The sequence below is a fragment of the Macaca nemestrina genome, chromosome 10 (genome assembly GCF_043159975.1).
Source record: "Macaca nemestrina isolate mMacNem1 chromosome 10, mMacNem.hap1, whole genome shotgun sequence".
Classification (NCBI taxonomy): domain Eukaryota; kingdom Metazoa; phylum Chordata; class Mammalia; order Primates; family Cercopithecidae; genus Macaca; species Macaca nemestrina.
The window spans coordinates 31,083,740-31,097,908 of NC_092134.1; the positions used below are offsets into that span (position 1 = coordinate 31,083,740).

The 14,169-nt window shown below is 36.5% G+C and overlaps 1 protein-coding gene and 1 long non-coding RNA gene across 4 annotated transcripts in view; one reads left to right on the forward strand and one right to left on the reverse strand.

Annotated features, from left to right (window-relative positions):
* Positions 1-12,645, forward strand: part of LOC105493820 (nucleoporin 37) — a 49,017-nt gene extending 36,372 nt beyond the window's left edge. Inside the window, exons 7-10 of one of the 2 annotated variants that reach the window (XM_071071234.1) lie at positions 7,195-7,376; positions 7,854-7,904; positions 9,606-9,699; positions 10,741-12,645. In XM_071071234.1, coding sequence (XP_070927335.1) covers positions 7,195-7,376; positions 7,854-7,904; positions 9,606-9,699; positions 10,741-10,833 — 420 coding nt within the window. In that variant the 3' untranslated portion in view covers positions 10,834-12,645. Of the gene's footprint in view, positions 1-7,194; positions 7,377-7,853; positions 7,905-9,605; positions 9,700-10,262 lie in introns of both variants that reach the window. The other variant, XM_011761744.2, reaches the window with a different exon arrangement.
* On the reverse strand, positions 2,262-10,315 carry LOC139356669 (uncharacterized). Of its 2 annotated transcripts, none has more exons than XR_011608927.1 (3): positions 10,231-10,315; positions 3,931-4,031; positions 2,262-2,396 (listed from the first exon to the last, which is right to left on the reverse strand). It is a non-coding gene; the product is annotated as an uncharacterized lncRNA (long non-coding RNA). The 2 variants fall into 2 exon arrangements; XR_011608928.1 differs by lacking the exon at positions 10,231-10,315 and adding an exon at positions 9,369-9,500.
* Positions 12,646-14,169: the final 1,524 nt, after the last annotated feature.

A 14,169-nucleotide genomic window follows, 5' to 3' on the forward strand; every position in this document is an offset into this window, starting at 1 on the left:
CTGGGACTACAGTTGTGAGCCACCGCACTGGCCGTCTTCATGCTTGTTCTCTGTCGACTCTGTTCCGTCCTCAAGTTTGCATGAGAAGATAAGTTTCACTAATCATAACAAGCACGTAGTGCTTAAATATGACAGATCCATAGTCAGCATTTCATTATGTTAGCTTATTTAGTCCTCATGGTAACATGAGATAGGCACTGTGATTATCCCCATTTTACAGATAAGGAAACCAAGGTGCAGAGAAATTAAATAAATTATCCAAGGTCACACAGCTACTAAGTGGAAGAATTGGCATTTGAACTCATGCCTCCCAGCTCCATAGATCTTACTCTTAAAAATTCCCTTTTTCCACCTCCCCTTTAAATTTTAAACTATCTTCATCACACCTTTTATTTCTAAATGTTTGAATCCATCACTTGTACCTTTTAACTTCATTTCTTCTTTTCCCATCCTTTGGTCTAACACCGTAATCTCAGTCAGTCTCCACTATTCTCTCAGAAGGTACCAGGGATATTTTCAACACATCCCATGGCCTTTTCCTTCATTCTTATTCTCCAGCCAGTGTTTTACACTGCTGATCACCTCCTTCTTGAAATGCTAGTTTGATTTTTAAAGCCACATTATCTAAGTCCTTTTGAGCAACTTTGCATATATGTTCCCTTTTTCTTTATACTCTGCCAACTTTTCTTTCACCATATGTGAATTGCTTCAAGGGTTAATTCTCACTACACTGTATCCTTTATTGTAATAGGGAATAAAAGAATGGATAAAGTCCCTGCTCTTAAGTTGTATACTGATGTATAAGGAAGAAAAACATGTAAATACAGCAACACAAATAAGTTTTAGAATCAAAAAATCTATTAAGTAGAATGATGACATAAAGAAGGATTAACCAAATCTTCTCACAGCTTTCACAGAGGAGATAATCCCCAGACTGTGTGTAAGTGTGTTCTCTGAACCCTGGGATTTCATAGAAATTTGTTTCAGGCCCATTGAGTCTTTTCATCAGTAGAATTATACTCTGCATATGTGCATGAGTGAAATGTTCTAACTTATTAAATTGATAGGTTTATTTCTGAGTCCAGTTCCTAAATTTTGTTTTATGCCTACATTTCTCCCCAAGAGCAGTGAGTCTACTTAAATTAAAACACAGTCACAGTTTCTACCAAAATGTTAATATCACCACATATAACTACAATAAACTGCTTTGTAAAAACTATGACCTGCATGACAAATGAGAACATTTATTATAACTTCTATCCCAAAACTTACATCTTAATGCTTAATTTCTTGCTGTTATTTTTATCTCTTTCTTCCATATGCTTTAACTTAATTTCTGTTTTTCTCCTACTTATTAAAATTTCACCTTACCCCATCTCCTTTCTTTTATGATGTTTCCATGACTTTAGAATGTTTGAAAGTCCCTGTTCTAAATCACATAAACTCAGAATCCTAAAATTACCTTTAATTCCTTCTTTCCCTATACACAAACTATTCCAGGTCTTTTAATTTTTCCTTCATTTTCACTAACTCTAGCATTCTTCTCTTCATTAAGGTGCATTCTCCCACTTTCTGTTCTCACGCCTAACTTGCCAAGCCTTAGCTTGTTTCTAAAGTCCGTGGTTCTTTACTCTTTGATTCTTCTTGCCTACTGGACTAAGAGTCTTAGAATATCACTTTCATCCTATCACTGCTAAACTCAGACACCTGAAATACAGAGAAGTGGTTAAGAGTGTGGATTCTTCATTTAACTGCCTGGAGTCAGATCCCAGTTTCAGCACTTACTAGCTATGTGATCTCTGACAAGTTACTTAAACTTTCTCTCACTGTCTTCACCTCATCTTATAAAATGGATATATAAGATTAAATGTGCTGCCGGGCGCGGTGGCTCAAGCCTGTAATCCCAGCACTTTGGGAGGCCGAGGCGGGTGGATCACGAGGTCAGGAGATCGAGACCATCCTGGCTAACATGGTGAAACCCCGTCTCTACTAAAAATACAAAAAACTAGCCGGGCGTGGTGGCGGGCGCCTGTAGTCCCAGCTACTCGGAGGCTGAGGCAGGAGAATGGCGTAAACCCGGGAGGCGGAGCTTGCAGTGAGCCGAGATCGCGCCACTGCACTCCAGCCTGGGTGACACAGCGAGACTCCGTCTCAAAAAAAAAAAAAAAAAAAAAAAATTAAATGTGCTAACATGTGTAAAATCCTTTAAAAAGCACATAGTAAGTACTCAGTCAATTTTAGCTACTGGTCATTGTTGATACTATCATTGCAGTGGTAACAAGCCCAATCGCTTTCAGTGCTCTGCCATTCGTTTTCAGTGCTCTACAATCATTTCAGTGCTCTGCAAGCCCAGAATTGTTGGCCTCTTATGCTTGGCCTTGATGAAAATAAGGCAGCTAGAGAAGAGAGAGATGAGTTCTTGATTACCTGTCTCATAGAATGCTTATGAAAATCCCAAGAGATATAAACCACAAAAAAACCATAAAATCAGGAGAACACAAAACAAATGGCTAGAATTTAATAGTAAAATATATAAAAGTCAAGAGACCTCCAAAAACTAAGCTCCCAAATCCAATAAGCCTCAATAGGAGCTAGGATTTCAATGCATACTAATAACAGGACCAAGGATTTAGGATGTCACAGGATCAAATAATTGGGACTGAGGACATCTCAGTCTCTACCCTAAGAAAAAAGAGGTTAAAGAGTAGCTAAATGTGGCCGGGAGCAGTGGCTCGCACCAGTAATCCCAACACTTTGGGAGTCCGAGACAAGTGGATCACTTGAGCTCAGTAGTTGGAGACCAGCCTGGGCAACATGGTGAAACCTCATCTCTACTAAAAATGCAAACATTAGCCAGGTGTGGTGGTGCTCGACTATAGTCTCAGCTACTCTGGAGGCTCAGGTGGGAGGATTGCTCGTGCCAGGGAGGTCAAGGGTGCAGTGAGCACTTCAGCCTGGGCAACAGAATGAGACTCTGTCTCAAAAAAAAAAAAAAAAATAGCTAAATGAAATAGATTTAACAACCAACATTTGTTGAATGCTTCCTATTTGCCAGGAACTGTACTAAGTACTTGACATGTATTCTCATTTAATCCCCACAAAACACTACAGGGACAGTACTAGTATTCTATTTTGTAGATGAGAAAACCGAAGCACCAAAAGGTAAAGCATTTTGCCCAAGGTCACACAGTGACAGATTTGAACTCAATCTGGTTCAAATATGACAATGTTCTATGCCACTTAAAGTATTTCCCCCTTGGAAATTCACAGTGCATGGTGTTGTTTATAGTTCTGAAAATTCCTAAAGGAAAAATTCCCCATGTGCCATTTTTAGATTCAGCTACTCCCAAACTCACTTAATTTTTCTACCCTATCTGTTCTTTCACCCAAAAAAAGATTTGTCATAATTGAGCACAGTTATACAGACAGCAAATAACAAAAATTTTGTGTTAGAAGTGAGTTTTTAATTTGACTTTAACCTATAATAGCCAGTGTTTGTTGAGTGCCTGCTTTGTGCCAAAACAGTTCTAAGTGCTTTATATTTACTAACTCCTGCCGTTCTCCCAATAGTCCTATCAAGTAGATACTCTTATTAGTCCCTTCTTAGTGATAAGAACCTGAAACACAGAAAGGTAAGCAGTTTGCCCAAGATCTTACAGCTCCTGAAGGCGGAGCTGGGCCCCATCCAAGCAGTCTGGCTATAGAGGCTGCACACCTGCTTACCATGCTTTACTGCTCCTAGTACCTTCGGACCAGGCTCAGGTAGTCTTAGCCCTTCCATAGTCCATAAGTCATACCTGAAATTCGCAAGATCTTTCAAGTCACTCTCAAAATATCAAATATTTTTACTAGGTCCTGGTAAATCTTCCTGGTTCTCTTACCTTTTCTGATCCTTCCCCACTCCAGACTATAGCACACTAGACCACTCACCAGTCTTCAGCAGCCTAGCTTTGTAGCAAGGAACATGTGTGCACTGTAGTTAAACAGACTTGAATTCAAATCCAGGCTCCATCATGGGCTAGGGTTGATACCTTGAACAAATCACATAAATCACTTTGAGCCACAGTCTCATCTGAAAAATGGGATTAACAATAGTAATTTCCTCATACAGTAGCTTAGGGCATTAAATAAAGCAGACATGTAAAGCTCTCACCTCAGTGTTGTACTTGTTTTTGTTGTATGTTTGTCATTGACCTCATTGTATTTATTGTTAGTAGCATTAGTATTATCTTAACATTTGCCTGTTCTTAAAGAATCATTTCTGTTTTCTGTTTGTTTTTTTTTTGAGGCAGGGTCTCACTCTGTGGCCCAAGCTGGAGGCAGCAGGACAATCATAGTTCACTGCAGTTTCTATTTCCCAGGCCCAGGTGATCCTCCTGCCTCAGCCTCCTGAGTGTCTGGGACTACAAGCACTTGCCACCTCGCCTGGCTAATAAAAATAATTTCAAATTCCACTTCTTCTAAGAATACTGTAATTCCAAACCTTGTCTATATTCTGGAATAATTCCTTTTTGTACTCTAGAGCATTTTGCCTTAAATTATTGTCCGATTTTTTCATAATTCTCTTTTCTAGATAGAAAGTTTCTTGAGATCAAGGAATATGTCCTTTATCTTTGACTTCTGTTGGAATTAATATAGTGTTTTTTGTATGTTTGTATATAGTAGATCTTCATTATTCACAGATTTTGCATTTTTGAATTTCCCTCCTCACTAAACTTTATTTGTAACCCCAAAATCAATACTCATAGCACTTCCTTAGTCACAGACATACGCAGGGAGCACAGAACAACAAAAGGTTTGAGTCAGCTTATGTGCACTTGCTCAGCTTAGGTTGAACAAGGTGAGCTGTGGCTTCTTATTTTAGCTTTCATACTGTAAATAGGTGTCTTTTCCTCGTCAGTTTAGTGCCACATTTTTAACATTTTTGTACTTTTTGTGGGTAATTTTACTGTGTAAAATTTTGCTGTGTAAAATCATCCCCAAGCACAGTAATGTAGTGCTGTCTAGTGTTCTAAGTACAAGAAGGCTGTGATGTGCCTTATGAAGAAAATAAATATGTTAGGTAAGGTTTGTTTAGGCATGAGTTATAGCGCTGTTCATGGTGAGGTCTATATTAATGAATCAGTATATATTAAGATATCTTTAAAAAGAAACAGTTTTTAAAAGCTACATATTGATCAGTCATCAAAAAGGTTGTGACCACAGGCTGGCAGGGAACCTAACTGTGTATTTCCCTAATGGTTCAGTATTCACTAATTGAGTGTTTGCAGCAACTTTATAACAACAAACTACCCTGAAAAATTGACTATCCGTATGTGTGTATAAAATAGATGCTCAGTAAAAGCCTGTTAGATGAATAGTAGAATAAATGATGTTTTATGTGTTTAGGAAAGTACAAAAGTACATTCTTAAAGAACAATCACATTTTAGCCATACAGTAACTTTTTGACTCTGATATAATTATCCTCCATTTTACAGATAGGAAAGCTAACTCCAGGTTACTCAACAGATTAAATGGTACAGCTCAGGATTTTTGATGCCAAATCCCACATTCTTACCAATCTACCACTACTACTTTACACCCTCAAGGATTTTTCAACTAAATAGAACCAGAATTAAAAGAACACTGTTTAAAAGTAAGAACTTTACAGAGATGTAGAGAGTGGAAAAGCATTTTATTCAGGCATCAACTATTCATGCACTAATAGCAATCTCATACCTTATCTCCCACAAATGGGTATACCAAGGCCATGCTTCCTTGAGATCAAGAAAAATTTTTTCACATTTTATTATTTTGTAAAATTGGAATTCACATTATAATTAATTTGTGCATTTGATAAAGTATTTCACACATAAAACTTATCAATGTATTAAACATCTTAAGTCAATGGTATCTTAGAATAAAGGAAATAGTGAAGTAATAGCTACTATTTTTTGAGTGGGTGGCTACTATTTGTCAAGCATTACATTGAGGTACTTTACACACATTACTATTTAATAATCACAACAATCCTGTAGCCATTCTTATCCTCCCATCTCCATTTTAGAAATGAGAAAGCTGCCAGTCACATGGCAGTCACTCAGCTTATAAGTGAAGGAAGCGGCCTGTCTGTGCTCTTTAACTCTGCTGCCCTGCCTTCCATTCTAGAAACAAACTTGAGTTGCGTAAGTATGCGTAACACATAAATGTCTGTCTCTCTTGAGAGATACATACTTAGGTATTCTTTCTAGACAACATAACTAACTTACTTAAAAGTAACTTTTCTCAGAAGGAATTGTTAAATTGATCTCTTCTTAGTGACCATACATCATCACTTAAAATTCTACCAAATCTCGAACCTTCTTTTTTAAAAAAAAAAAAAAAAAAAAGATGGAGTTTCGCTCTTGTTGCCCCGGCTGGAGTGCTGTAGCGCGATCTCGGCTCACTGCAACCTCTGCCTCCCGGGTTCAAGCAGTTCTCCCGCCTCAGCCTCCTTAGTAGCTAGGATTACAGACTTGTGCCACCACACCCAGCTATTTTTTTTTTTTTTTTTAGTGTAGGCGGGGTTTCACCATGTTGGCTAGGCTGATCTCAAACTCCTGACCTCAAGTGATCTGCCCGCCTCAGCCTCCCAAAGTGCTGGGATTACAGGTGTGAGCCACCACACCCAGCCAAATCTTGAATCGCTTATCTTGCCAGTTTTCTCTAAGGTTTTTAATATTCTCTGGAGATTTTTACATAGCCTCTTACTTCCTTTATATTTGATCTGCCATCTGTAATATAGGTTGAGGATCCTTATCTGACATTCTTGGATCTAGAAGGGTTTCAGATTTTGGAATTTTTTGCATTTTGTAATATTTGCATATACATGAGAAATCTTGGGAATGGGAGCCAAGTCTTGATATTCACTTATGTTTCCTGTATACCTTATACACATGACCTGAAGATAATTTTATATAACTTTTTAAAATAATTTTGTGCATGAAACAAAGTTTGTGTTAACTGCTTATATGTGGAATTTTTCACTTGTGGCATCATGTTGGCACTCAAAAAGTTTTAGTTTTTGGAGCATTGCAGATTTTCAGATGAGGAATGCTCAACCTGTATATTGCAAGTGTTTACATTTTACCGTACAACAGTGAATCTCTGCTGATACTTCAGGTATAGTTAGTGAGATAAGTGATTGAGTTTCTTTTTATTTTTCTGTCTTACAGCTAATGGTTGCAGAGAAGAATGGAACAATCCGATTTTATGATCTTTTGGCCCAACAGGCTATTTTATCTCTTGAATCAGAACAAGTGCCATTAATGTCAGCACACTGGTGCTTAAAAAACACCTTCAAAGTTGGAGCCGTTGCAGGAAATGATTGGTTAATTTGGGATATTACTCGGTCCAGGTACTTTCTTGATATGTTTGTCTATTACAGAAAAAAAAAAAAAGGCAGTAACTGTTGCTAAATGATCCACTCGTCCATCCTGTTATACCTGAGACTACACTGTCAAGCGAAAACAAGTCTCTCCTATAGAAGGCCAGAGCTATGGATTTTTACATAACATAAAGTTGCTATCCAGATTTACTCTGGGAGTAACCCAGAAAGGACAGTGCAAAAGAGGAAATCTTGGATCTGTGCAATGTTTACTTATATTGGAAAATAAGAAAAACACCGACCCTGTTGCGTGATGGTTCCCTGCAGTGGTTCTAAGTCATGTCTTTATTGTATTTCATCTGTTTTAACTGATTGCTTGTTTAGGATTTATTATAGTTTAAACACATTGGACATTCTGTCCTATAAAGAGAAAATACCGTTTAAACCTTAAGTTCACCCACTTGAGTCTAACACATAATTCATAAAATGCAAAATATTATCTTTTAGTTATCCTCAAAATAAGAGACCTGTTCACATGGATCGAGCCTGCTTATTCAGGTAATGTACCATTTTTGTCAGAGCTGTGATTTGATCTTTTGATGTCATGCTGTGCCACCACTGGGATACTTTTGTAGTTCTCTTCTTTGCACTGAGTTGTTTTTTGCCCTGATTACAACTAAGTCATCGATTGTGTCTTTTGGTCTAGACAAGGAGTTGATTTGTTTTCCAGATATTTTCTTTACACAGAAAAACATGTAACCACTCCACCACTACCACCCCAACAATTTGGAATATATTATGCTTCCTGATTGTTCTGTGCTGTTAAGGATGTAAATGTAGGGGAGCCCATATTCATGTATATAAACTTTATTATTGTGTGTTAAATGAAACCATGCTAGATAGTATATCTCTGCGATGTGTTTTTGCTTTTCACTTAAATTAACATACATGTCTACCTTGTTCTTTTTCATAATACTCCATTGTATCGTGTGGTCATTAAGCTATTATTTCTGCTTTTTAAGGAACAGCAAAACTAAATGAGAGACTAAAACCAGTGAAATTTTATTATATGCTATATTCCAATATATTGGGGATATTAAAATATCCCCAATAAAGTTGTAGAACTTAGAGATACCATTGTTGAGAATAAAATACATTCAACTAAATGTAAGAATGCCGTGGATCATAAGAGATATCCTGACTTCAGAGATGTGTGAACAAATATACGCCAATGAGCGAGTATACATCATTTTTAAAATCAATGAGCTATGGTACTTATAAGTCTAGAGGAGGTAGTCTCAGGGCTTGTTTAGCAGCTCATCACTGTCATCAAGAGCTCAGACCCTTTTCATCCTTTCCATCTGCTATTCTTAATGGCAAGGATTTGGGACTTGTTGCTTCATAGTCACAAGATGGCTATGAGAGTTCCAGGCATAAGAGATGTACTCCATTTGCCGAAGAATTAAACAAAAAAAAAGTACGAGGAGAAGAAGGAACCCTCTCCTTTTATGGGAGATTGCTATGACTGCCTTAAACTAATTATGTCTAATCCCCTAGGGTTGGACACACTGTGCCCTGAACAAAGTTGGGGTTCAGTTAGCATAGAAAATGGGCAGAATGACCGTCGTATTTGATACCTTATTTGTGTCTTCTACCACACTGTTACCCCTTTGGTTGTGAAAAAAAGGATTGTATTAACCTTGTGTAACTTTGGAACTTAATGAAATGACACAAAATAAGCACTTCATAAATACTTAATAGTATGAGAAAATATTTATGGAATATTTTCCTCGAATTCCCAGTCTAATTGTAAAGACATATTAACAAATTTAGGATTATTAAAATCACTGGTTTTATACAAAAAGAAACCTGTTTCTGGCTAGGTGCTATGGCTCACACCTATAATCCCAGCACTTCAGGAGACCAAGGCAGGAGGATCACTTGAGGCCAGGACTTTGAGATCTACCTGGGCAAGATAGCAAGACCCGATTTCTACCAAAAAAAAAAAAAATTAAAACTTACCTGGGCATCGTGGTACACACCTGTAGTCCCAACTGCTAGGGAGGCTGAGGTGGGAAGATCACTTGAGCCCAGGAATTTGAGGCTACAGTGAGTTTTGTTAGCACTTCTGCACTCCAGCCTGGGTGACAGAGCAAGACCCTGTCTCTTAAAAAAAAGAAAAAGAAAAAACCCGCTTTGGAAAAGCTTGTCGTTATCTATAGGATACAATACTTAATTTTATGCTTCCTTGTTTCACAGGTGGTCCACAATTAGTGAAAATCTGTTTGCAACCACTGGTTATCCTGGCAAAATGGCAAGCCAGTTTCAAATTCATCATTTAGGACACCCTCAGGTAATGTGGAAATGTTTTGTAACATATGTGCTTTTCTTAATTTGTGTTTTTGACTTTTCCACTCATAGCCCCAAATTTGTAATTTGTTAACTAAAGACATTTATGTTTGTTACCTGCTTAAATTGCAAGAAAAGGTGGTTCATTTGTTTTTGTTTTTTATGTGTGTGTGTGTGTTTTTTTTTGTTTGTTTTTTTTTTTTTTTTTTGATGTTTGCATTACCAGTGACAACAGGTTTTTTTGGCCAATATTCATGTAAGAAGCTTTTTATTTCTTCTGTCACTTTCATATTTTCTTCTTTATTTAAATACATTAATTTTGCTTGTTTGGTTGGTGTAGACTGCAAAAATGGAGTCTGGATTGTACCAGTTATTCATACATGGATTGTATCCCATGTTCCAGCTGCATATCAATAATGTGTATTTCACCTGTAAGGGGGCATATTTTTAAATTTTGTTTCTGCTACAAAGATAAATTATCAATGCATTTTGTATTTTTGCAAGTCATTTTTATTTATTAATTTTGGGGACTTACTGTGCTTCTTTAATTCTTCACATATTTTATAGCCCATCCTCATGGGTTCTGTAGCCGTTGGATCTGGCCTGTCCTGGCATCGAACTCTCCCTCTGTGTGTAATTGGAGGAGACCACAAGCTGTTGTTTTGGGTGACTGAAGTATAAAGTTTTCTTTGTACCTTAGATTCACAAACTTTGTATTTTTAGTACATATTTTGAAGAATTTCTATAGTACATATTTTGAAGAATTTTTATATCAAATATACCATATACTTTAGAAAATGTCTTAGTTGCTTTTATTAAATAAAATGTGAATGATTTGAAAAATTATTTTTCTACTCTGTGTGTGTGTGTGTATATATATATTTTGTTTTTAATAATCTTATAAAATCATATATTGATTCAGCAACTGACCTCCAGAGAAGAGATGACCAAGGAAAAATAATGCTTTTGAGTTTATCAGAAAAGGAATATTTAAAGTGTACCTATTTTCTGTACTTTGAGTGTATGCTGTTTTTCTAATTCTCAGGGACCCATTTATCAACAGAAAAAAAGGCCAGGTGCAATGGCTCACACTTGTAATCCCAACTCTTTGGGAGGCCGAAGGGAGTGGATCACTTGAGGGCAGGAGTTCAAGACCAACCTGGCCAACATGGTGAAACCCTATCTCTACTAAAAAAATAAAAATTAAAAAATTAGCCAAGCATGGTTTGGAAGACTGAGGCAGGAGAATCACTTGAATCTGGAAGGCAGAGGTTACGGTGAGCCAAGATCGTGCCACTTCACTGCAGCCTGGGCGACAGAGCAAGACTATCTCAAAAGAAAAAAAAAAATCAAAGGAGAAAAAAATATCTTAGGGTACTCCGGAAGTGGTTGTTGAGTGTGTGTGTGTGTGTGTGTATATATATGTGTGTGTGTGTGTGTGTGTGTACTCAATGTAAAAAATGGTTTTCAGTTTCTTAAATATGTAATTGATTATATTACTTAACCCTGTTTATTATATGCAGATTCCTTTGGACTAGGTGTTTTAAGAGTCTTAGAACATGTGGTATATGGGATCAAAATGACTTCTAGTGTATCCCTTTAACAGCCTCCTTTTTATGAATCTTCACTGTTCTTACCAAGAAACTTAAGTGTTTTTGAGATGGGACCTATTGGCAATGGAACCACGTTCACCCTCTCAAAGATCATTAAAATCAACATTATCTAAGACAGCTGTATCACATTTTGGGGATACATCATGGTACAGTCAGAAGCATATAAAATTATGGTTCTGCTTGTCAGTCACATACAGAATTCAATACATTTTGACAAACTGCCCATTCCTGCAAGTTAATACCCTCTTTGAAGCTTCACTTCCTCTTGTAAAGTACCCATAGAAATCATTGTTTTGTGGAGTTGCTGTGAAGATTAAATAAAGGTGAATGAAAGTACCTAGTATGTGTCTGTCACACGGTTCAGAGATGTATAGAAATTATTCATTTCAGAGATGAGTAGGTCTTATTTTTGAGGTTTTAGAGATTTATGTTTAATGCCAGTAAATATTTTTTACTGCAGTTTTCTATTCGTAAGGTGTCTTAAAATAATTATAGAATCAAGAACATGATATTTTTAAGAGATAGGAGAATGTTCCAGGTAATTAAAAGAAAGAATTCAGCGAAATTTTATAATATGTAGATGTTTGGGTTCAACTTTTACATGCTTTAAAGTACAGATGAAAAATTTCATAGCAATTTCCTAATTTTTTTAATACAGTTAAATATTAAAACCAAATGATATAAATGGTTTTGTTTACCCCTTCATAATAAGATTTTGACTAACAAAGTAAAAAGCAAAGAGCAAGGAATTTTGACATGGTTCTCTTTAAGACTCTCTGTGATGGGGCAAGGATTCCTAAAAGCATCAGGATAGCCAAAGGGCTATCAATAGTGATTCTTATAAGAATTTGTCATTTCAGGATGTGTCCAAGAAATAAAAAAGTCACCTCTAAGGCCAGTGTATTCAAAAATTGTTGTCATATACTTAGAAAAATTGATGTATGAAGTGGGTGGGTTTTATTTAGGGATGGAAATTAGGGAGATGATTATGTTGGGCTTGGGTGTATAAGAAATGGATTCTCTGGAATAAGGGTTTAACCAAAATATAAAAGTTGTCTGATAAAATTACCCAGTAGGTCTGGGCATGGTGGCTCATGCCTGTAATCCCAACACTTTGGGAGGCCGAGGCGGGCAGATCACTTGAGGTCAGAAGTTCAAAACCGGCCTGGCCAACATGGTGAAACCCCACCTCTACTGAAAATACAAAAACAAAATTAGCCAGACGTGGTGGTGCATGCTTGTGATCCCAGCTACTTGGGAGGCTGAGGCAGGAGAATTGCTTGAACCCTGGAGGCAGATGTGGTGGTGAGCCAAGATCACACCACTGCACTCTAGCCTGGGTGACAGAGCGAGACTCCATCTCAAAAAAAAAAAAAAAAAAAAAAATACCCAATAGAACTTTTGTATTTTAGTAGGGGAAGCTGTGTTGGAAAGAGATAACTCATGATGATTGTATACTGTTATGCCAAAAAGAGGCAGGAAATGTTATCCTCAAAGAGAAGAAAATGGTGATTCCATTTGTGGACTAATATAGTGACTGTAAGATAAGACATTCTCAAGAAATGAGAGGGTTGCCTACACCTGTTAGTTTCAGAAATGAAATATACTTTATCCTATGTAAGCATTGAGAACTCTAACCTCTTTTTCTTTCTTTAGATCTTAATAGTAGGCTACAGGACCATGTTCCAACTTATACTTTGTTGTTAAATTTTATTGTGTTTAATTATTTTTAAATCGTATAATTTTTTTTCTTAGTAAACTTTGTTCTTCGAAATATGTTTAAATTAGACTAAGACACGAGGAAGTATTTATGAGGAATTAGTTACTGGTCATCACTTCTAATTCCTGATGATAACATGAGATATTTCACATTGTATGTCCCAGTTTTAGTTTTTCCATGTTTGTTTATAAATATGTCCAAGAGGGTTTTTCTTCTGTTGAAATTTGTTTTCCTCAGGATTGCTTCACTTAAAACATCAAAGTGAAAAAAGTTGTACTTATGTTCTAAAACTTGTATTATTTAGGACTATTGAAGCAAAAGTCAGGATATCACAAATCTGCAAGATGTCAGAGCTAAATCCTACATTTTTCAGAATGATGGGATCATAAGTCCCATTTCATTTTTATGATTTGGCTTCTACGTTGTGAGTATTTCAGTATCTCTCCCATGCCAAAATACAAAATCACACACCCATGCACTCCAATTTGTTTCTTACTTTGGTAATTTGTGACTACATATTGACACTGACCTAGAAATGTTTCTGTTGCTGTTTTAAATCTCATGTCAGTGAAGAAGAAATTGAAATCTGGTTTGCACATTTGTGCCTGGTTTTCTGTAATTGTCTAAAATCTGACATTGTCCCAGAAACGCTGATTGGGAAGTTATGAGGCAGTATTGTGCCCAAGACTGATTTTAATAGTTTTTAGGAGAGAAAAAGTAGTCACTCTAGACTATTTTCCATGTTCTTCTATACCTCAAAAAGTTAAACTCAGTTTAACCCAACTTTATACCATACAAGTAATAATAGCCTTAGCTCTGAGCCTAAATAAAATTTGCCAAATAAAAATGATAATTATGATCCATTTCCACATATTCCTCATGAGAGCTTGGTCAAGTCCTCAGAAGCAGCATTGTGTTCCGATATATCTTTATCAAACTGTGTGCTCAGCAACAAGGACAGGAGAGAACACTCTGCTTCTTTAATTTTAACACCTTGCTGATTGAAAAACATTTAACAGGCATTTGAAAAGAATTTCAAAACAATTAACATTTTTTCTAATTATACATTTAAAGAAATAATGCCCTTTAAAATGTAGGTAGAATTTTTTTATTAACATGATTTTAATTTATAGCAACCATT